This window comes from Mobula birostris, chromosome 24 (genome assembly GCF_030028105.1).
Source record: "Mobula birostris isolate sMobBir1 chromosome 24, sMobBir1.hap1, whole genome shotgun sequence".
Taxonomy (NCBI): Eukaryota; Metazoa; Chordata; class Chondrichthyes; order Myliobatiformes; family Myliobatidae; genus Mobula; species Mobula birostris.
In genome coordinates this window covers 14,301,800-14,325,484 of record NC_092393.1, presented here as the reverse complement: position 1 = coordinate 14,325,484, position 23,685 = coordinate 14,301,800, and the positions used below count along the sequence as shown (strand labels likewise).

General features: G+C 46.4%; 1 protein-coding gene across 1 annotated transcript in view; it reads right to left on the bottom strand.

Annotated features, from left to right (window-relative positions):
- LOC140187440 (uncharacterized) overlaps positions 1 to 23,685 on the bottom strand; it is a 217,492-nt gene that overhangs the window by 111,052 nt on the left and 82,755 nt on the right. Inside the window, exons 9-10 of the mRNA XM_072242765.1 lie at positions 10,483 to 10,554; positions 10,344 to 10,399 (exon numbers count right to left, since the gene is read on the bottom strand). Coding sequence (XP_072098866.1) covers positions 10,344 to 10,399; positions 10,483 to 10,554 — 128 coding nt within the window. The remainder of the gene's footprint in view (positions 1 to 10,343; positions 10,400 to 10,482; positions 10,555 to 23,685) is intronic.

Here is a 23,685-nt window from a genome sequence, read left to right as displayed (position 1 = left end):
GAGGTGAGTTATGTGAGTGGGGGGGGTGAATGATGTGAGTGGGGGGAGGTGAGTGATGTGAGTAGGGTAGGAGAGTGATGTGAGTAGGGAGAGGAGTGATGTGAGTGGGGGAGGAGAGTGATGTCAGTGGGGGGAGGAGAGTGATGTGAGTGGGGGGCAGGGGAGTGATGTGAGTTGGGGGAGGTTAGTGATGTGAGTGGGAGAGGAAAGTGATGTCAGTGGGGAGGAGAGTGATGTGAGTGGGGAGGTGAGTGATGTGAGTGAGAGAGGAGAGTGATGTGAGTGGGGGGAGGAGAGTGATGTGAGTGGGGAGAGGAGAGTGATGTGAGTGGGGGGAGGAGAGTGATGTGAGTGGGGAGAGGAGAGTGATGTGAGTGGGGGGAGGAGTGTGATGTGAGTGAGGGGAGGAGAGTGATTTGCGTGGGGGAGGAGAGTGATCTGAGTGGGGGAGGAGAGTGATGTGAGTATGGGAGGAGAGTGATGTGAGTAGGGGAGAGGAGTGATGTGAGTGGGGGGAGGAGAGTGATGTGAGTGGAGGGAGGAGAGTGATGTCAGTGAGGAGGAAAGTGATGTGAGTGGGGAGGTGAGTGATGTGAGTGAGAGAGGAGAGTGATGTGAGTGGGGAGAGGAGAGTGATGTGAGTGGGGAGAGGAGAGTGATGTGAGTGGGGGGAGGAGAGTGATGTGAGTGGGGAGAGGAGAGTGATGTGAGTGGGGAGGAAAGTGATGTGAGTGGGGGAGAGAGTGATGTGCATGAAGGAGGAGAGTGATGTGAGTGGGGAGAGGAGAGTGATGTGAGTGGGGGGGAGGAGAGTGATGTGAGTGGGGGGAAGGAGGGTGATGTGAGTGGGGAGAGGAGAGTGATGTGAGTGGGGGGAGGAGTGTGATGTGAGTGAGGGGAGGAGAGTGATTTGCGTGGGGGAGGAGAGTGATCTGAGTGGGGGAGGAGAGTGATGTGAGTATGGGAGGAGAGTGATGTGAGTAGGGGAGAGGAGTGATGTGAGTGGAGGTGGAGAGTGATGTGAGTGGGGGAGGAGACTGATTTGAGTGGGGCAGAGTAGAGTGATGTGAATGGAGGAGGGGCATGATGTGAGTGGGGAGAGGAGAGTGATGTGAGTGGGGGGAGGAGAGTGATGTGAGTGGGGGAGAGGAGTGATGTGAGTGCAGGTGGAGAGTGATGTGAGTGGGGGAGGAGAATGATGAGAGTGGGGAATGAGAGTGATATCAGTGGGGAGAAGATTGATGTGTGTGGGGGAGAAGAGTGATGTGAGTGGGGGGAGGTGAATGATGTGAGTGGAGGAGGAGAGTGATGTGAGTAAGGAGGAGAGTGATCTGAGTGGGGGGAGGTGAGTGATCTGAGTGGGGGAGGAGAGTGATGTGAGTGGGGGGAGGAGAGTGATGTGAGTAGGGGAGGAGAGTGATGTGAGTAGGGGAGAGGAGTGATGTGAGTGGAGGTGGAGAGTAATGTGAGTGGGGGAGGAGAGTGATGTCAGTCGGGGGAGGAGAGTGATGTGATTGGGGGGGAGAGTGATGTGAGTGGGGGAAGGGGAGTGATGTGAGTGGGTGGAGGAGAGTGATCTGAGTGGGGGGAGGTTAGTGATGTGAGTGGGGGAGGAGAAGGATGAGAGTGGGGAATGAGAGTGATGTGAGTGAGGTAGGAGAGTGATGTGTGTGGGGTGGAGGAGAGTGTATGTCAGTGCGGAGGAGAGTGATGTGAGTGGGGGGAGCAGAGTGATTTGAGTGGGGGAGGAGAGTGATGTGAGTGGGGGGAGCAGAGTGATGTGAGTGGGAAGAGGAGAGTGATGTGAGTGGGGAGGAGAGTGATGTGACTGGGGGGAGCAGAGTGATTTGAGTGGGGGAGGAGAGTGATGTGAGTGGGGGAGGAGAGTGATGAGAGTGGGGGAGGAGAGTGATGTGAGTGGGGGGAGGAGAGTGATTTGAGTCGGGGGGAGGAGAGTGATGTGAGTGGGGGGGAGGAGAGCGATGTCAGTGGGGGGAGGAGAGTGATGTGAGTGAGGAGGAGAGTGATGTGAGGGAGGAGGAGAGTGATGTGAGAGGGGGGAGGGTGAGTGATGTGAGTGGGTGGAGGAGAGTGATCTGAGTGGGGGGAGTTTAGTGATGTGAGTGCGGGAGGAGATTGATGAGAGTGAGGAAGGAGAGTGATGTGAGTGAGGGAGGACACTGATGTGTGAGGGGGGGAGGAGATTGATGTCTGTGGGGAGGAGAGTGATGTGAGTGGGGGGAGCAGAGTGATGTGAGTGGGGAGAGGAGAGTGATGTGAGGGAGGAGGAGAGTGATATGATTGGGGAGGAGAGTGATGTGAGTGGGAGAGGAGAGTGATGACAGTGGGTGGAGGTGAGTGATGTTAGTGGGGGAGGAGAGTGATGTGAGTGGGTGGAGGAGAGTGATCTGAGTGAGGGGAGGTTAGTGATGTGAGTGGGGGAGGAGAGTGATGAGAGTGGGAAATGAGAGTAATGTGAGTGAGGGAGGAGAGTGATGTGTGTGGGGGGGAGGAGAGTGATGTCAGTGGGGAGGAGAGTGATGTGAGTTGGGGGAGCAGAGTGATGTGAGTGGGGAGAGGAGAGTGATGTGAGTGGGGGTAGGTGAGTGATGTGAGTGGGGGGAGGAGAGTGATGTGATTGGGGGAGGAGAGCGATGTCAGTGGGCGGAGGAGAGTGATGTGAGTGGGGGGGAGAGTGATATGAGTGGGGGGAAGGTGAGTGATGTGAGTGGGGGGAGGAGAGTGATCTGAGTGGGTGGAGGTTAGTGATGTGAGTGAGGAAGGAGAGTGATGTGAGTGAGGGAGGAGAGTGATGTGAGTGGGGGAGGAGAGTGATGTGAGTTGGGGGAGCAGAGTGATGTGAGTGTGGAGAGGAGAGTGATGTGAGTGGGGGTAGGTGAATGATGTGAGTTGAGGAGGAGAGTGATGTGAGTGGGTTAGGTGAGTGATGTGAGTGGGGGAGGAGAGTGATGTGAGTGGGGGGAGGAGAGTGATGTGAGTAGGGAAGAGGAGTGATGTGAATGGAGGTGGAGAGTGATGTGACTGGGGGAGGAGAGCGATGTCAGTGGGCGGAGGAGAGTGATGTGAGTGGGGGGGAGAGTGATATGAGTGGGGGGAAGGTGAGTGATGTGAGTGGGTGGAGGAGAGTGATCTGAGTGGGTGGAGGTTAGTGATGTGAGTCGGGGAGGAGAGTGATGAGAGTGGGGAATGAGAGTGATGTGAGTGGGTGGAGGAGAGTGATCTGAGTGGGGGGAGGTTAGTGATGTGAGTGGGGGAGGAGAGTGATGAGAGTGGGGGAGGAGAGTGATGAGAGTGGGGAATGAGAGTAATGTGAGTGGGGGGAGCAGAGTGATGTCAGTGGGGAGAGGAGAGTGATGTGAGGGAGGTAGAGAGTGATGTGAGTGGAGGGAGGAGAGTGATGTGAGTGGGGAGGAGAGTGATGTCAGTGGGTGGAGGTGAGTGATGTGAGTGGGAGGGGTGAATGATGTGAGTGGGGGGAGGTGAGTGATGTGAGTAGGGTAGGAGAGTGATGTGAGTAGGGAGAGGAGTGATGTGAGTGGGGGAGGAGAGTGATGTCAGTGGGGGGAGGAGAGTGATGTGAGTGGGGGGCAGGGGAGTGATGTGAGTTGGGGGAGGTTAGTGATGTGAGTGGGGGAGGAGAGTGATGAGAGTGGGGAAAGAGAGTGATGTGAGTGGGGGAGAAGAGTGATGTCAGTGGGGAGGAGAGTGATGTGAGTGGGGAGGTGAGTGTAGGGGAGGAGAGTGATGTGAGTGGGGGAGAGGAGAGTGATGTCAGTGGGGGAGGAGAGTGATGTCAGTGAGGAGGAAAGTGATGTGAGTGGGGAGGTGAGTGATGTGAGTGAGAGAGGAGAGTGATGTGAGTGGGGGGAGGAGAGTGATGTGAGTGGGGGAGGAGAGTGATGTGAGTATGGGAGGAGAGTGATGTGAGTAGGGGAGAGGAGTGATGTGAGTGGAGGTGGAGAGTGATGTGAGTGGGGAGGGAGAGTGATGTGAGTGGGGAGGGAGAGTGATGTGAGTGGGGAGGAAAGTGATGTGAGTGGGGTGGAGAGTGATGTGCATGAAGGAGGAGAGTGATGTGAGTGGGGAGAGGAGAGTGATGTGAGTGGGGGGGAGGAGAGTGATGTGAGTGGGGGGAAGGAGGGTGATGTGAGTGGGGAGAGGAGAGTGATGTGAGTGGGGGGAGGAATGTGATGTGAGTGAGGGGAGGAGAGTGATTTGCGTGGGGGAGGAGAGTGATCTGAGTGGGGGAGGAGAGTGATGTGAGTATGGGAGGAGAGTGATGTGAGTAGGGGAGAGGAGTGATGTGAGTGGAGGTGGAGAGTGATGTGAGTGGGGAGGGAGAGTGATGTGAGTGGGGAGGGAGAGTGATGTGAGTGGGGAGGAAAGTGATGTGAGTGGGGTGGAGAGTGATGTGCATGAAGGAGGAGAGTGATGTGAGTGGGGAGAGGAGAGTGATGTGAGTGGGGGGGAGGAGAGTGATGTGAGTGGGGGGAAGGAGGGTGATGTGAGTGGGGAGAGGAGAGTGATGTGAGTGGGGGGAGGAATGTGATGTGAGTGAGGGGAGGAGAGTGATTTGCGTGGGGGAGGAGAGTGATCTGAGTGGGGGAGGAGAGTGATGTGAGTATGGGAGGAGAGTGATGTGAGTAGGGGAGAGCAGTGATGTGAGTGGAGGTGGAGAGTGATGTGAGTGGGGGAGGAGACTGATTTGAGTGGGGCAGAGTAGAGTGATGTGAGTGGAGGAGGGGCATGATGTGAGTGGGGAGAGGACAGTGATGTGAGTGGAGGGGAGGAGAGTGATGTGAGTGGGGAGGAGAGTGATGTGAGTGGGGGAGGAGAGTGATGTCAGTGGGTGGAGTTGAGTCATGTGAGTTGGGGGAGGTGAATGATGTGAGTGGTGGAGGAGAGTGATGTGAGTGGGGGGAGGTGAGTGATGTGAGTGGGGGAGGAGAGTAATGTGAGTGGAGGTGGAGAGTGATGTGAGTGGAGGAGGAGAGTGATGTCAGTGGGGGAGGAGAGTGATGTGAGTGTCGGGGAGAGTGATGTGAGTGAGGGAGGAGTGTGATGTGAGTGTGGGGAAGGAATGTAATGTGTGTGAGGAGGAGAGTGATCTGAGTGGAGGAGGAGAGTGATGTGAGTAAGGAGGTGAGTGATGTGAGTGGGGGAGGAGTGATGTGAGTAGGGGAGAGGAGTGATGTGAGTGGGGGAGGATAGTGATGTGAGTGGAGAGGAGAGTGATGTGACTGGGTGGAGGAGCGTGATGTCAGTGGGTGGAGGAGAGTGATATGAGTGGGGGGAGCAGAGTGATGTGAGTGGCGGAGGAGAGTGATGTGAGTGGGGGGAGCAGAGTGATGTGAGTGGTGAGAGGAGAGTGATGTGAGGAAGGAGTAGAGTGATGTGAGTGGGGGAGGAGAGTGATGTGAGTGGGGAGGAGAGTGATGTGAGTGGGGGGAGGAGAGTGATGTAAGTGGGGAGGAGAGTGATGTGAGTGGGGGAGGAGAGTGATGTGAGTGGGGAGGAGAGTGATGTGAGTGGGGAGGAGAGTGATGTGAGTGGGGGAGGAGAGTGATGTCAGTGGGTGGAGGTGAGTGATGTCAGTGGGGGGAGGTGAATGATGTGAGTGGGGGGAGGTGAGTGATGTGAGTAGGGTAGGAGAGTGATGTGAGTAGGGAGAGGAGTGATCTGAGTGGGGGAGGAGAGTGATGTCAGTGGGGGGAGGAGAGTGATGTGAGTGGAGGTGGGTGATGTGAGTGAGGAGAGTGATGTGAGTGGGGGGAGGAGTGATGTGAGTGGAGGTGGAGAGTGATCTGAGTGGGGGGGAGGAGAGTGATGTCATTGGGGGAGGAGAGTGATGTCAGTGGGAGGAGGAGAGTGATGCGAGTGGGGGAGGTGAGTGATGTGAGTGGGGGAGGAGAGTGATGTGAGTGGGGGAGGAGAGTGCTTTGAGTGGGTGAGGAGAGTGATGTGAGTGGAGGGAGGAGAGTGATGTGAGTGGAGGAGGAGAGTGATGTCAGTGGGGGAGGAGAGTGATGTGAGTGTGGGGGAGAGTGATGTGAGTGTGGGGGAGGAATGTAATGTGTGTGAGGAGGAGAGTGATCTGAGTGGAGGAGGAGAGTGATGTGAGTAAGGAGGTGAGTGATGTGAGCGGGGGAGGAGAGTGATGTGAATAGGGGGCAGGAATGATGTGAGTAGGGGAGAGGAGTGATGTGAGTGGGGGAGGTGAGTGATGTGAGTGGAGGAGGTGAGTGATGTGAGTGAGGGGGAGGAGAGTGATGTGAGTGGGGTGAGGAGAGTGATGTGAGTGGGGGGAGGAGAGTGATGTCAGTGGGGGAGGAGAGTGATGTGAGTGTGGGGGAGAGTGATGTGAGTGTGGGGTAGGAATGTAATGTGTGTGAGGAGGAGAGTGATCTGAGTGGAGGAGGAGAGTGATGTGAGTAAGGAGGTGAGTGATGTGAGCGGGGGAGGAGAGTGATGTGAATAGGGGGCAGGAATGATGTGAGTAGGGGAGAGGAGTGATGTGAGTGGGGGAGGTGAGTGATGTAAGTGGAGGAGGTGAGTGATGTGAGTGCGGAGGGGCGTGATGTGAGTGGAGGAGGAGAGTGATGTGAGTGAGGGGGAGGAGAGTGATGTGAGTGAGGGGGAGGAGAGTGATGTGAGTGGGGTGAGGAGAGTGATGTGAGTGGGGGGAGGAGAGTGATGTCAGTGGGGGAGGAGAGTAATGTGAGTGGGGGAGGAGAGTGATGTCAGTGGGGGGAGGAGAGTGATGCGAGTGGGGGAGGAGAGTGATGTGAGTGAGGAGGAGAGTGATGTGTGTAGGGATGAGAGTGATGTGAGTGGGGGGGAGGAATGTAATGTGTGTGAGAAGGAGAGTGATCTGAGTGGACGAGGAGAGTGATATGAGTGAGGAGGAGAGTGATGTGAGTGGGGGAGGATAGTGATGTGAGTGGGGGAGGAGAGTGATGTGAGTGGGGAGGAGAGTGATGTGAGTGGGGGGGAGGAGAGTGATGTCAGTGGGGGGTGAGAGTGATGTGCATGAAGGAGGAGAGTGATGTGAGTGGGGTAGGAGAGTGATGTGAGTGGGGGAAGGAGAGTGATGTGAGTGGGGGAGGAGAGTGATGTGAGTGGGGGGAGGAGAGTGATGTGAGTGGGGGAGGAGTGTGATGTGAGTGGGGAGGAGAGTGATGTGAATGGGGGGAGGAGAGTGATGTGAGTGGGGGGGAGGAGAGTTTTGTGAGTGGGGGGAGGTGAGTGACATGGGTTGAAGGAGGAGAGTGACGTGAGTGGGGGGGAGAGTGATGTGAGTTGGGGGGAGAGTGATGTGAGTGGGGTGGAGAGTGATGTAAGTGAGGGAGGAGAGTGATGTGAGTGAGGAGGAGCAGAGTGTTGTGAGTGAGGAGGAGAGTGATGTGAGTGGGGGGGAGTATAGTGATGTGAGTGGGGGGAAGGTGAGTCCTGTGAGTGGGGGAGGAGAGTGATGTGAGTGGGGGGAGGAGAGTGATGTAAGTGAGGGAGGAGAGTGATGTGAGTGAGGAGGAGCAGAGTGTTGTGAGTGAGGAGGAGAGTGATGTGAGTGGGGGGGAGTATAGTGATGTGAGTGGGGGGAAGGTGAGTCCTGTGAGTGGGGGAGGAGAGTGATGTGAGTGGGGGGAGGAGAGTGACTTAATTGGGGGGTGGGAAGGGTGAGAGAGAAGCAAGAGAGGGGAAAGCGAGAGGGAAGTGAGTGAGGGCAAGGGGGAGAGGGATGTGAGTGGGGAGAGAGGGAAAGGACAGGGACGTGAGTGAGGGCAAGGGGAGAGGGATGTGAGAGGGGAGAGGGATGTGAGTGGGGAGATATGGAAAGGAGAGGGAAGTGAGTGAGGGGAGGAGGAAGAGGTAAGCAAATGAAGAAAGTGAGTAAGCAGAAGGGGAGTGGGAACTGACTAAGCAGAAGGGAGAGAAAGAGCGAAGTGAGTGAGGGAAAGGGGAGTGGGACGCTAGTGAGGAAGATAGGGAAAGGAGAGAGAGAAGGGAGAGATGGAAGCAAATTAGGGAATGGTGAAGATGTAAGTGGGTGAGGGAGAGTGGGAAATGTGTGAAGAGAGAGAAGGAAGGGGTGAAGGGAGTGAGAAGGGAGGAGGAAACAAGTAAGGGGGAGGAATGTAAATAAATTGGAGGGGGGAGGAATGTGTGTACAAGAGAAGGGAGGAAAATCAAAACTGTGTGGATGGGACAAGCTGAGTACTGAAAGCATGTTGGGTCATCATAGGATGGGTGGGGAATTGGAAGTCATTTTCAAATATCTGGTTTCAATCTGCCAATGTTTATATTTAAATACTGCATCAACTCACCATCTCGATCCACCAAGCAACAAGCAAGACAATGGAGAGAACAAGGCACTCAAATTCTAATCTGCAAATATGGTGATCTTCTACCCTGTTCTAGCCCCTGCTACAATTCATCAACTTCAATTTATAATACAAATCCTCAAATCACCCAGATTAAAATAAAAAATAATAATAATTAAGGACAGATTTATCCTTACACAGTATTAAAGTTCTTATATATAATGCAGCCAGTATTTGTAATTTACAGTGGGAAGAATTGTGGCCTTCTAGGAACAGAAGGATGGCACATGTAAGCAATGTACATAAGGAGCATGAATAATTTGTCTAACAGCACATCAGCAAGCAGCTGTGCCACCAAAGGACAGGGTCATTCATTATCTACCAAAACTCCATCTGGTGCACACACAAACTGCGGTGATTAGAGCTAAAAAGGGAATAAATTTGAAATAATTTGTTGAGTAATGAACACTTGCATGAATACTAAATATCAGAAATAAAATCACAGAATTGATGATTTTGTAATAAATAATAAATTAATAATACAGTTTTATTATAAATATTGAAATTGGATAAGGCTGAAAGCACTGGAATACATGCTATACCCATTATTGGATTTAGGAGAAGGAACAGCATCTCATTAGGATTTTAATTTATGCCATCAAATAAATATTATACAATGTTAGTTATGATATTGAAGCATAAACTGCACTGGGGAAAAACTAGATCAATACAATGTTAAAAATAAAATGGATACTGGGTAGCCTTGTGGATATTTCACTTATTTCACTAAGGGTAGCGAAATAATCAACAATGCATATTCCTCTGTTACAAGTTAAACACCCCTTAACCAAAATACTTGGCATTGGAAGTGTATTGGATTTTGGAATATGTGCATCTATATTATGAAATACCTTGGAGATGAGACCCAAGTCTAAACACAAAATTCATCTGGTGTTTACGTACAGTTTGACGTGATGGAACTGGGCCCTCCACAAACCTTCAGTGTTGAATGATGGGTCCCCGCAACCACCAACCACGTCTATTACCAGGTTCCAGTGCTGTGATTGGCTTCATATTCGTCACTGATTTCAAACAGCTGCCTGTTCCACAGAGACTATGACGGGGGGTAGTGTATGTGGTATTTTTAATAATTTTGTGCATAAAACAATAATGTGTACATTGAACCATCAGAAAGGTAAGCTATCGCTACCTCGGCCTCCCGATGGACAGTCAGTGGCTGTTTGGTATTGCCATCATTCTCAGCTGAATGTATGTGTTACCAGTAAGCAGTCTTTGTATTACATTTGTTCATCATACATATGTACTGGTGCAGACGTTCAGAGTGTTAGATTTTCATCAGCAAGGATCTTGGCAAACATATCAACGAATTTCTCTGCTCCTTCTTGATCAGCAGGCACTTTATCACTACAAATCTTTGAAAATTTAATGCCGTGCCTTTTCTTAAATTTCTGCAACCAGTCTGCTGAATATTCACGACTACCTTCAATTTTCAGTTCATCATGATATATCTTTGCTTGTCTCATAATCAGCATACCGTTATGTGACATGTTCACTCCAACTCTGACAAATCCACTCTTTCAATATATGACTGAGATTTTCATTTTTCACTTTTTCTATCTTTTATTAACTTCTGCTCATGACACATGTGAGGCACTTCTCAGAACTGTCTGTGGTGTGCAGAGATCTACGCTTCACTTGGGAATGCTCCCAGCACCAGGTGAAATTTCCCATTGTAACTTCAAACAATTTCAGATTTTGGAACTTCAGATAACCTGCAATACATTCTATGATACATCTAATTTAGATTAGTTATGCAATCTGAATCAGCTAGGACCCGCTGTGCAGCAGGAGCAAAGGGAGAGGGAAAGATGTGGGAGAAAAACAATGTTTGAGGTTATCAAACACAGACTATAGAAAAAGGATGCCTTTTCTCAATCCAAGCTTTCTTCATAGTTTTATAGAATAATTCCACAGACAAACCTCAAAATTCCAAGACTTTCGGTGCTGCTTAGAACATTGCTGGAGAGATCAAGAGACTGCAGAAAAGCAAAAAAAAAATCAATTATGACATAGGAACATTGTTCAATAGGAATAATTGGAATAATTTGCAAACACTCACAGTTAAAGTGTCCAGAAAAGATAATCCTTGGACTTCTGATATTTTGTTATTGGATAAATCAAGTTCCTGTAACTGAAAAAAAAACATAATGAGAAAACAAAATAAATGGATCAAAATTCACATTTATAGTTTCCTGATCATTGAATTCTTGAGTTCAATTCCCCAGTAAAAATTGCACTTCATAAAGCAATCCAGTATTTCTTCTACATCACACAGTGCTAGCATGATTCCTGCCAGCTCCATCCCATCATACAATGCCAGCATTATACTCACTCCCCCTCCCCACCACACTAATGTTTGGCCCATCCACATCACTAACTTCTGTGTGAACTGCAATGTTCCGACAAGAACTGTCCTTCATTATTCAAATAACAAGCCATGGGTGACAAAGGACATTAAGAACATCCTGAGCGTTAAAAAGAGGGTGTTTAGGGATGGAAATGGGGAGGAGCTGAGGGCAATACAGAGTGACCTGAAAGCCAGGATCAGGGAGGCTAAAGACAGGTACAGGAGGAAGCTTGAGTGGAAACTCCAGCAGAACAACACAAGAGAGGTCTGGAGGGGGATGATGACCATCACTGGGTTCCGGCAAACTAGGAACAGAGGAGCGGAAGGCAGTGTGGACAGGGCCAATGAACTTAACCTGTTCTTTAACAGATTTGACATTGTGGCCTCTGCCCATCCCACACATGAGTCATCTGTTGTCGGACCCCAACCAACACATATGCCACTCTCCCCTCCTACCCCTCCTCACAGTCCCCCACCCTGCTCTCATGACTATACCCCTTCCCCACACGAAACCACTATGGTGGGCTTCACAGCTGAACAGGTGAGAAGACAGCTGAAACGTCTCAACCCAAGCAAGGCTGCAGGACCGGATGGCGTCAGTAGCAGGGTGCTCAAAGCCTGTGCCTCTCAGCTATGTGGCGTACTTCGCCGTGTATTCAACCTGAGCCTGAGGCTCCGGAGGGTTCCTGTACTGTGGAAGACGTCCTGCCTCGTCCCTGTGCTGAAGACACTGCGCCCCAGCAGCCTCAATGACTACAGACCGGTGGCATTGACCTCCCACATCATGAAGACCCTGGAGAGACTTGTTCTGGAGCTGCTCCGGCCTATGGTCAAGCCACACTTAGATCCTCTCCAGTTTGCCTACCAGCCCCGACTAGGAGTTGAGGATGCCATCGTCTTCCTGCTGAACCGTGTCTACGCCCCACCTGGATAAGCCAGCGAGCACTGTGAGGGTCATGTTTTTTTACTTCTCCAGTGCGTTCAACACCATCCGCCCTGCCCTGCTGGGGAAGAAGCTGACAGCGATGCAAGTGGATGCTTCCCTGGTATCATGGATTCCTGATTACCTGACTGGCAGACCACAGTATGTGTGCTTGCAACACTGTGTGTCTGACAGGGTGATCAGCAGCACTGGGGCACCACAGGGGACTGTCTTGTCTCCCTTTCGCTTCACCATTTACACCTCGGACTTCAACTACTGCACAGAATCTTGTCATATTCAGAAGTTTTCGGATGACTCTGCCAAAGTTGGATGCATCAGCAAGGGAGATGAGGCTGAGTACAGGGCTACGGCAGGAAACTTTGTCACATGGTGTGAGCAGAATTATCTGCAGCTTAATGTGAAAAAGACTAAGGAGCTGGTGGTAGACCTGAGGAGAGCTAAGGTACCGGTGACCCCTGTTTCCATCCAGGGGGTCAGTGTGGACATGGTGGAGGATTACAAATACCTGGGGATATGAATTGACATTAAACTGGACTGGTCTAAGAACACTGAGGCTGTCTACAAGAAGGGTCAGAGCCGCCTCTATTTCCTGAGGAGACTGAGGTCCTTTAACATCTGCCAGACGATGCTGAGAATGTTCTACGAATCTGTGGTGGCCAGTGCTATTGTGTTTGCTGTTGTGTGCTGGGGCAGCAGGCTGAGGATAGTAGACACCAACAGAATCAACAAACTCATTCGTAAGGCCAGTGATGTTGTGGGGATGGAACTGGACTCTCTCACGGTGGTGTCTGAAAAGAGGATGCTGTATGCATGCCATCTTGGTCAATGTTTCCCATCCACTACATAATGTACTGGGTGGGCACAGGAGTACATTCAGCCAGAGACTCATTCCACCGAGATGCAGCACTGAGCCTCATAGGAAGTCATTCCTGCCTGCGTCCATCAAACTTTACAACTCCTCCCTTGGAGGTCAGACACCCTGAGCCAATAGGCTGGTCCTGGACATTTCATAATTTACTGGCATAATTTACATATTACTATTTAACTATTTATGGTTCTATTACTATTTATTATTTATGGAGCAACTGTAACGAAAACCAATTTCCCCCGGGATCAATAAAGTATGACTATGACTAACCCATACCTCAAATCTAATCAACCCCAAAAGACAGAACTACCTATGGCAGTAAACACACAAGCCACATCCCACCAATCAAAAACACTGAGTTCACCCTTAGAAGTGTACCAACCAGCAGGTTTTCAAGTGCAGAAATGTGCATCACCAGTACCTTGTGACAAAGGCTTTGGCAGTGTGAATTTTATTAGCATTGATTGATTCCACTACATTAACATTATTCCAGCAAAACCTTTTAAGGTCCAGAGGAATATCCTGAAAACAGATTTTAGTACCTGAACACAACAAGTAGTTAGGCCCTGCCCATTGCTAAATAGCGTTACACTTTATAATAATAGACATAACAGATTACTTACAAACAGCTTGTAGTTATTGTAATTAGACAGTATACAACATGGATTGCATAGTGAAGGATGTAGGTACGTAAGACTTTGTAATTCAAAAAGAATTCCTACCATTATCTGTCAGCAATCACTATGATGAATCAAAATCTAGGGCTAAAAATTGTTCTAATTTACTTAAAATTGAACAACTATCAAGAACAAAATTAAGGATTACAGTACATTTTTCCAATCAATGGAACTGTTGGTTTATTTTATTCTAAGAATTCCATCTACATACAAATAATTGAAATAAAAATGGGAACAGCATGTTATTTAGTGCGTTCCATCATTCTATGAAATAATGACTTATCCCTGTCCTAACTTTGTATGCCCTCCTTTCCCAATGTCCTTCAGTGTCTTCAGCAAATAAAAATCTATCAACAACTGACTTAAAATTAACAACTAACACAGCATCAGTTGTAAGTAGTAGGGAGATAATTAAAAGACTACCACACTTCTAAGTGTATCCTAACTTTACTTCTGAAAGACTGGTTTTAATTTTTAGACCATGACAACCCATAAGTTCTATCCAATATTTGAAAATATCTCTTAACCCTTTAAACTTCAAGGAATCCAACTCTGTTTATTCTAATCTGAGGAGTAAAGGAAATCATGCAGTATCTCAATCTGGAGTGTCCAAATTTTAACATTACCTACTTAAAAGTAAATGTTCACTATGAGCATTGGAACTAATTTGGTTCTCATTTTAAATTCAGGAACAAAACAATTGACACTTTAAATTCATTCCAGTTTTTTGATATTCTATTTTTGTAGTAAGTACCATTGCAAATACTTTCTATTGTTCTCTGTCATAAAGTGTTACAGAAACTACCCTACCTAAAGAGAAGAATGAACTTCAGAAACTGTGGCTAAGTTGTGGACAAGGCAAACAAAAAAAAGGAAAAGAAAAGGAATTCTGTTAAATGCAATAACTTGCAAAGTTACCATGTATATTCACTTCTAGCAGAGGACACAGCTTAAAATACTTAATTACTTTCTATAACTGTGAAATCATACATATGAAACGTTTTACTTCAGCAACCACTATTTTTTCCAGTACAAATCTTTTGGTGCCCTGCAGTTCATTGCTCCAGGAGCTTGATCGGTTGGTTTGTGGCATCTGCTGCAAAAACAGATGACTTTAAGGTTTGGGAATAGGAAGGCTATCAGTAAACCTCAACAGCACTGAGAGGGAAATCCTGAAAGCAGCTAGAAGTAGAATGGGTAGGAACGCTTGAAATGGCCCAGTACAGCCCTGGCATAAGAATCTATAATTTCCCAATATCAAAATTTAAGTAAGGCCTAACCAAGGACATGAAAAAAATAGCAGAAATGTAAATGTATTTGCTGATAACTGGCCGTAAGTCCATCATACAATCAGACTGCTATTGCATGCATAAAAGAATGACAATGAAACATTAAGATACCAAGAAATTCGAGAGTGTCAGAAGCAGAAGTGAGCGTAGTTGATATTTCTAAGGAGAAGACGCTTGGGAAGCTGAAAGATCTTAAGATAGATAAGAAACCTGGACCAGATGTACTATACCTGAGGGTTCTGAAAGAGGTGACTGAAGAGATTGTTTAGGCATTAGTAATGATCTTTCAAGAATTACTAGATTCTGGAATGGTTCCAGAGGACTGGAAAATTGCAAATGTCCCTATACTGGAGTGGAGTGGAGAGAACGAACAGTTTCAAGTTCCTGGGTGTCAAGATCTCTGAGAACCTAACCTGGTCCCAACATACCGATGCAGTTATAAAGATGGCTAGTCAGCGAGTATACTTCATTAGGAGTTTGAAGAGATTTGGTATGTCAACAAATATATTCAAAAACTTCTATAGATGTACTGTGGAGAGCATTCTGACAGGCTGCATCACTGTCTGGTATGGAGGGGCTACTGCACAGGACTGAAAGAGGCTGCGGAGGGTTGTAAATTTAGTTGGTTTCATCTTGGGTACTGGCCTACAAAGTACCCAGGAAATCTTCAAGGAGTGGTGTCCCAGAAAGGCAATGTCCATTATTAAGGACCTCCAGCACCCAGGGCATGCCCTTTTCTCATTGTTACCATCAGGTAGGAGATACAGAAGCTTGAAGGCACACACTCAGCGATTCAGGAACAGCTTCTTCCCCTCTGCCATCCGATTACTAAATGGACATTGAATCCTTGAACACTACCCCAACTTTTTAATATATGTTATTTCTGTTTTTTGCACAATATTAATCTATTCAATATACGTATACTGTAATTGATTTATGTATTTATTATTTTTTTTTCCTTTCTTCTATATTATGTATTGCATTGAACTGCTGCTGCTAAGTTAACAAATTCAGGACAGATGCCAGTGATAATAAACCTGATTCTGATTCTGATTCCACTCTTTAAGAAGGGAGGGAGGCAGAAGAAAGAAAATTATAGGCCAGTTAGCCTGACTTCAGTGGGTGGGAAGATATTGGAGTCACTATTAAGGATGAGGTTTTGGGGTACTAAGAGGCACATGACAAAATAGACCAAAGTCAGCATGGTTTTCTGAAGGGGAAATCTTGCACAAATCTTTTGAAATTCTTTGAGGAAATTACAGAGAGGATAGTCAAAGGAGAATCAGTGAATGTTGTTTGCATGGATTTTCAGAAAGCCTTTGAAAAGATGCCACACATGAGACTATTTAACAAGGACCCATTGTATTACAGGAAGGATACTAGAATGGACCAAAGATTGGTGACTGGCAGCAGACAAAGAGTACGAATAAAGGCGGCCTTTTCTGGTTGGCTGCCAGTGACTAGCGGTGTTCCACAGGGGCAGGTGTCAGGAATGCTCCTTTTTGTGTTACATGATTTGGATGATGGAATTGATGGTTTTATGGCCAAGTTTGCAGACAATATGAAGATATGTGGAGGGTACGTGTTAAGGAAGCAGAGAGTCTGCAGAAAGCCTTAAACAGATTGGGACGATGGGCAAATAAGTAGCAGATGCAAGATAGTGTAGGGAAGCATATGGTCATGCACTTTTGTAGAAGAGATAAAGACAGATTATTTCCTAGACAGGGAGAAAATTCGAAAGTCAGAGGTACAACGGAACTTGGGAGTCCTTGTGCAGGATTCCCGAAAGGCTAACTTGCAGGTTGAGTCGGTGGTAAGGAAGGCAAATACAATGTTAGCGTTCATTTCAAGAGGACTAGAATATAAGAGCAAGGATGTTTAGGTTTTATAAGGCATTGGTCAGACCTCACTTGGAGTACTGTGAGCAGTTTTGGGCCACTTATCTAAGAAAAGATGTGCTGCATTGTAGAGGAGGTTCATGAGAATGACTCCAGGAATTAAAGAGTTAATGTGTGAGGAGCATTTGATGGCACTGAGTCTGTACTCGTAGATTTTAGAAGAACGGAGCGGGGGGAATTCTCACTGAAACCTAACGAATATTAAAAGGCGTAGATAAAGTGGATATGGAAAGGATGTTTCCTATAATGGGTGTGTCAAGGACCAGAGGGCATAGAGTAGACGGATGCCCATTTAGAACAGAGATAAGGAGAAATTTCTTTAGCCAGAGGGTAGTGAATCCGTGGAATTCCCTGCCACAGATGGCTGTGGAGGCCAAGTCATTGAGTATAATTCAAGCAGAGTTTGACAGGTTCTTGATTAGTCAGGGTGTCAAAGGTTATCGGGAGAAGGTAAGAGAATGGCATGAGGGATAATTAATCAGACATAATGGAATGGAGGAGTAGATTTGAAGGGCCAAATGATCTAATTTTGCCCCTATGTCTTCTGGCCTTGTGACTACAGCTCAGGAGGCCGCAACCTAGCCTACCGTGTCAACACCTCATACTAGCAAAGAAGTCCATTACCGGGTTCTCTGTTCTTCTTCGCTGGACATGGAAATGAGTTTTCCTCAAGTGAAAATCTAAGTATTCTGACTCTGTTTCCACTGCTCTTGCAGGCGGTGATTTTCAGGTTATAACCACTCAAATTCACACCACTTTTTACTCCTTACTTGGACTTTCCGCTCTCCGCCCCCCCCCCCCCCCCAGTTCAGTCCCTTGAACATCTCTATCAGAACTCCATCCAAACCTCTTTGCTCCAAGGACAACATTCCCAGTTTCTCCAGTCTTTCTTCACAGCTGAAATCCCTCATCCTGAGGCCATTCCAGCGGATCTATTCCATAATCTCTCTAAAACCTTCAGATTCCTCTTTAAGAGAGGAGACCTGAATTTTTGGCCTATTTTTAGATTGTAAACTTCCTGCTTCTTCTACCTCCCTCACCCCCAGTTTATGAAAACCAGGATTCCATATGCCACATGAACCACTCTCATATCTTGTCTGTCACTTTCAAAAATGTATCCTTATTTCTTCTACTCCTGCACACCCTATAGAAGGATGTTTATTAGCCTATATCATGCCTCTTTCATCTTTCTGCCACAATGTGTCACTTCAGAGATCTCAATATTAGGCTTAATTTGTCACTTGAACATCCATCTGTTAATCTACCCATATCCTCTTGCAGTCTATTTCTACTCTCATAGAATCATAGAAATTTACATTGCAGAAACAGGCCCTTACCATCCAATTCTCTGTACCAACTGTGATCTCTATCTACATTAATCTCATTTATCTGCATTAGCCCCATGTCCCTCCACACTTTTCTTATGTAATTATCTGTCCAAGCGCCTTTTAAATGTGTAATTTTATCTTGCTTCTTCCATTTCACTGGCAGCATGTTCCACTGCCCTCTGTGTGAAAAATCTATGCTCAGATCTTTAAATGTTACCCCATCATCTTAAACCAGTGACTGCCCTGGAATAAAGACTCTATCTACACTGCTCATGATTTTATAAACTTTGATAGTGTCTTCTCTTAGACTCCTACATTCCCATGAGAATAAACCCAGCCTTAGACGTAATTCTCCAATCCAGGCAATATCCTAGTAAATCTCTTCTGCACTCTTTATTGTACTGCATCCTTCCTTTACTCCCTGTATACCCATGACAGTGTCACCACGCACAGCTCTAACCTACTAATTAAATTTGCCAACGACACTACATTGATTGGCCTTATCTCAGACAATAACGAGGTGGCCTACAGGGAAGAAATGATCTCTCTGACACAGCGGGGTCAAGAAAACAACCTCTCCCTCAATGTCACAAAAACAAAGGAGCTGATTGTGAATTACAGGAAGAATGGAGACCGGCTAACGCCTATTGACATCAATGGATCTGGGGTTGAGAAGGTAAACAGTTTTAAGTTCCTCGGCATCCACATCATCGAGGACCTCACGTGGTCTGTACACACCAACTGTGTGGTGAAGAAGGCACAACAGTGCCTCTTTCACCTCAGACAGTTGAGGAAGTTGGCATGGGCCCCCAGATCCTAAAAACTTTCTACAAGGGCACAATTGAGAGCATCCTGACTGGCTGCATCACTGCCTGGTATGGGAACTGTACCTCCTTTAATCACAGGACTCTGCAGAGAGTGGTGTGGACAGCCCAGCACATCTATAGTTGTGAACTTCCCATGATTCAGGACATTTACAAAGGCAGTTGTGTAAAAAGGGCCCGTAGGATCATTGGGGACCCGAGTCACCCCAACCACAATCTATTCCAGCTGCTACCATCTGAGAAACGGTACCGCAGCATAAAAACCAGGACCAACAGGCTTCGTGACAGCTTCTTCCACCAGGCCATCAGACTAATGAACTCACACTGATTTGAGTGTATTCTCAAATTGACTGTTCCATTGACTGTTCTATTTATTATAATTTATTATAAATTACTATGATTGCACATTTAGACAGGGACATAACTTAAAGAACTCCTCATGTATGTGAAGGATGAAAGGAATAAAGTCAACTCACTTCAAATCATTCAATTCAACTCTGCACTATAGTCCAAACATGGTCTAACCAATGTTTTTCTACAGCTGCAAAATGAATTCCAATTCTTATACTCAATGCTTTGGGCTATGAAGACAAGTATAACAAAGTCCTTCTCCTTAATCCTTTATAAGTTTTAAAATTTTAAACTTTTTTCCAAATTTGATGCCATTTGCAACTGGTGAAATGTTAATATGCACACTCATAAACAAGTCATTAATATACATCTTAAAAGTAGTTGTCTTAGCTGACTTCCAAAGAACTGTCCTCCTGTCAGAAAAACAGGCATTTACCAAGCTTGCTGTTCTTGTTCAAATTCTGTAACTATGCTGACAATTAAACTTTTACTCCATGGAGATCAATTTTATTTTGTTTTCTGTGGGAGTTAGCCAACTGCTTCTCGGTAGCGTAGTGGTTAGCACAACACTTTACAGAACCAGCAACCCAGATTCGATTTCCACCGCTGTCTGTAAGGAGTTTGTTATGTTCCCTCCATAACCAGATGGGACTCTCCCACAGTCCAAAGACCTACCAGTTGGTAGGTTAATTGGTCATTATAAATTGTCCTGTGATTAGGTTATTTTACTGGATGGCACGGCTCAAAGGGCCAGAAAGGTGTATTCCACGCTGCATTCTCAATAAATAAAAATAAATTAAAATCCACAACTTTTCCCTCAACTTTTTCTATTCACTCAAAGATTCAATCAGGTTAGTCAAGCATAATTTGTCTTCAATTTATTAAATTCATGTTAGCTCTCTTTATAACTCAAGCTTTTCTAAATGCCTATCAATCTTTACTCTTACTATTGTTCCTAAAAGCTTCACTGCCAAGGTTAAACTGATAGCCTCTGAGTTGTATGGCATGTTTTTCCATCTCTTTTTTCACAAGGGTATCATGTATGTCATGCCACCTGATTGATTGTTCTTAAATGGATCACTGCCAATCATCACTAAAATATAAAGACCCGATTGTGCAGCTGGGACGTGTGACATTAAAACAGCTTCTCCAAACCGTGCCCCCCCCCACACACACCCCTGGTCCAAAATCCACTACTGATGTATCTTAGGTGTATCAATTGAGTACTGAATAGTACCTTGTGCCTGCTTCCACATCTTGTTGGAACACAGGCTCTACTTCCTAAGGAAGCTAAAGCACACTCTCCTCCCTCATCACCTGCTGATCAACTTCTATCAGACAACGATAGAGAGCCTCCTGACGTATTGCTGTGCAGTGTGGTTTGCCAGCTGCACAGAACAGAACAGGAAGGACTCGCAGCGGGTGGTGAGGGTAGCAGAGTGGGTTATTGGCACAACATTACCCTCCCTCAGAGACATTTATACTGGCAGACTTCAAAAGAAGGCTACTTGTATTTCAAAGGATCCCACTCATCCTGGATATCACCTGTTTTCCCCTCTACCTTCTGGGAAGAGATACAGAGCATTAAGGACGAAAACAAAGAGACTCCTTAACAGCTTCTACCCACAAGCAGTGAAATGTATAACACCCCCTTCCCTTCTCCTGCCCCCTCCTAAGACGGCGGCAGCTAAATGCATCACACTTCCAGGAATGGCAGGTGTGCAATAGTCCTACACCCCCCATCCATATATTATTAACTTTGGACTCTGCTCCTGAGGTTTTAGAGTTTATTTTATGTATATATTCTTCGTCATGCTGCAAAATGTTGAGCTGCTAAACTGTGTTTCATTGCTCTACAACAATGACAATAAAGATATTCTTCTTCTTCTTCTTCTTGTTTCCTCAGTATCTGAAGCTTTGAGTCATTATGTGTCATTATGGTTGAACAAATTTCAATATTGGCTGCACATTAATTAATTATTGTGCTTTGGTCAGATCATGAAGTCCTGCCAGGTCCTTGCTGGGATTCAATACCTGTTGTTCCCATCTAGTGTATCCTGTTACAGATAAAATTGTGTTCCTACAAAATTATTTTTCTCCCATTGAATCCTATGTTTTAAATGGAGATGCATTCCTACAAAAGTTTTTCTCTCAACAGGAATGCCCCTGTGTATGAACACATATCAATAGAAGGGATTGTATTGTCAGTTTCCAAAGCAAATCCCTTAAGTGACTGCCCGCTGTAAACCGGTCACCTGCAATCATTATTCTTCGTAAACTAGTTGTTATTTGTTATGCCATTTGTGTTTATTTACTTGTTTATTTTCACATAAATTCTGTAAAAGCAAATTTTTGTTCTATATCTGAACTATTTGGGAGTGATTTGTGGATCACATAACTGTGAATATCTGTTACCCAAACTGCATAACATAGCAATGCACCCCTATTTCTTCTGCAAGAACCGCTGATTAAGGGAGATTCCTCAGGTCCAATGTGGGCAAATCAGATTACTGTAGATCAGTGAATCCTACACTTTTTTGGGTTCCCACCCCTTTGGCTCCCAGACCACATTCGCAGCACACAACATCTCCCTTTCCCACCATTACATAAAACTATAAAGAATTTTGATTTATGATGCACAGTGAAAGTAAGCAGGGACTACAAATTCAAAGGAGTGATAGGTAATTGCAAAAATTATCAAATCTATTTCAATTCAATTCAGTTCAAGTTTAATTGTCATTTAACCATTCATGAATACTCATGAATACAGCCAAAGGAAACAGCGTTACTGTGGGGTCAAGGTGCAAAGACACATTACCAGCGGTCACACACAAGATCACAATCACATAATAAGAGTCCCAACGCCCACCCTGCGACGTCCTGGCTTGATGCCCAGACCTCCCACATACAGGTCAGCAAACCCATAAGGCTACGGCTATTTAAGCTACAAATAAAATTATTTCTTTAATTACAATAAAACAATTCTCATCAACAATTTTAGAGCATAAATTAGCAGTCCAACTATTCACTACTTTATTGCTTTTTCACCTTTCAATGAGATGGATGGGCTTGGTGCAGTGATATCAGCTTCTCAAGATCAAGCTGAATGTCACTCAAAAGGAGCCTCAGATCACCATGCAGTCTTTTTCGCTGCTTGGAAAGAAGTTGGGTGACTGCACTGAAACCACACGCCACTAATTATGATATTGGAAAGACAATAAAGAACTTCTCGACCTTTTTCCAAAGTGCAGGATAGTGTTGAGATTTCCTTCTGCAACCAAAACTCTTGATATGATTTTTTTTAAACCTCAGCTGCAGCTCAAAGTCATTTTACAGTGAGATCAGTTCTTCCTCCACATTTCCTGTTGATTCCTCATTATAAGTGCTCAGGAATGGATTTATTACCCAAACTGGAATTTGGATTGAGAGAAGATCCTGAAATCTGCCTGACTTGTCTTTATGCATCTCACCCAGGTGGGCAAGTTTATTGGAAGACCATCATCCAGCATTCTTTCCTTCTCTTCCAACTCAAAGCGGCTTGGAAATTGGAAAAGGTTGTAACGGCCAGTGTTGCACTTAAATAGGGTTAACTTAGACAAAAGTGTGACTTTACATCATTTCCTTGCAATTGAAGACTAATTTCATTAAACTTTGCAAATAATTCTGACAAATAAGCAATGTCATGCTTATATATACACATGACCGTGTGGCTAGGCATAGGTGATATACCATCTATAAATTTGCTGATGATTCAGCCATTGTTGGTAGAATCTCAGGTGGTGACGAGAGGGCTTACAGTAGTGAGATATGCCAACTAGTGGAGTGGTGTCGCAGCAACAACCTTGCACTCAACGTCAGTAAGACGAAAGAGCTGACTGTGGACTTCAGGAAGGGTAACCCATACCAATCAGAGGAGGGAAAGCGAAGGTGAGCAGACAGGTAGTGCAGAGCACCCCTGTAGCCATTCCCCTGAATAATAAGTTTACCATCCTGGATACTGTTGGCGGGGATGACCGACCAGGTGTGAACCATGGTGGCAGGGCCTCTGGCACTGAGTCTGACCCGGTGGTGCAGAAGGCTGGGACGGAGAAGAGGAGAGCTGTGGTCATTGGAGGCTCTATAGTCAGGGGAGCAAACAGGAGATTTTGTGGACGTGAGAAGGACACCCGCATGGTTTGTTGCCTCCCAGGTGCCAGGGTCCAGGATGTCTCTGACCAGGTGCACGACATCCTGGTACGAGAGGGAAAGCAACCAGAAGTCGTGATACACGTTGGTACCAACGACATAGGCAGGAAGAGGGATGAGGTCCTGAAGTGTGAGTTTCGGGAACTGGGCAGAAGGCTGAAGAACAGGACCTCAAGGGTGGCGTTCTCAGGATTGCTGACAGTGCTACGTGACAGTGATGGTAAGAATTGGAGAATGGCAGTTGAATGCGTGGCTGAGGAGTTGGTGCAGAGAGCAGGGTTTTAGATTTTTGGACCATTGGGATGTCTTCTGGGGAAGGTGGGGCCTGTACAGATTAGATGGGTTGCACCTGAACTCGAGGGGGAGCAATATCCTTGCAGGTAGGTTTGCTAGCATGGCTCAGGAGGTTTAAACTAATTTGGAAGGGGGACGGGACCCAGAGCAATAGAGCAGTGAAAGAAGTGCATGGAGTAAAGCCGGATCTAACATATAGAAAGGTTTTGAGGAAAGAGAAGCAGAATAGGCAGTGTAAAGATAGCAAGGTAGAAGGGC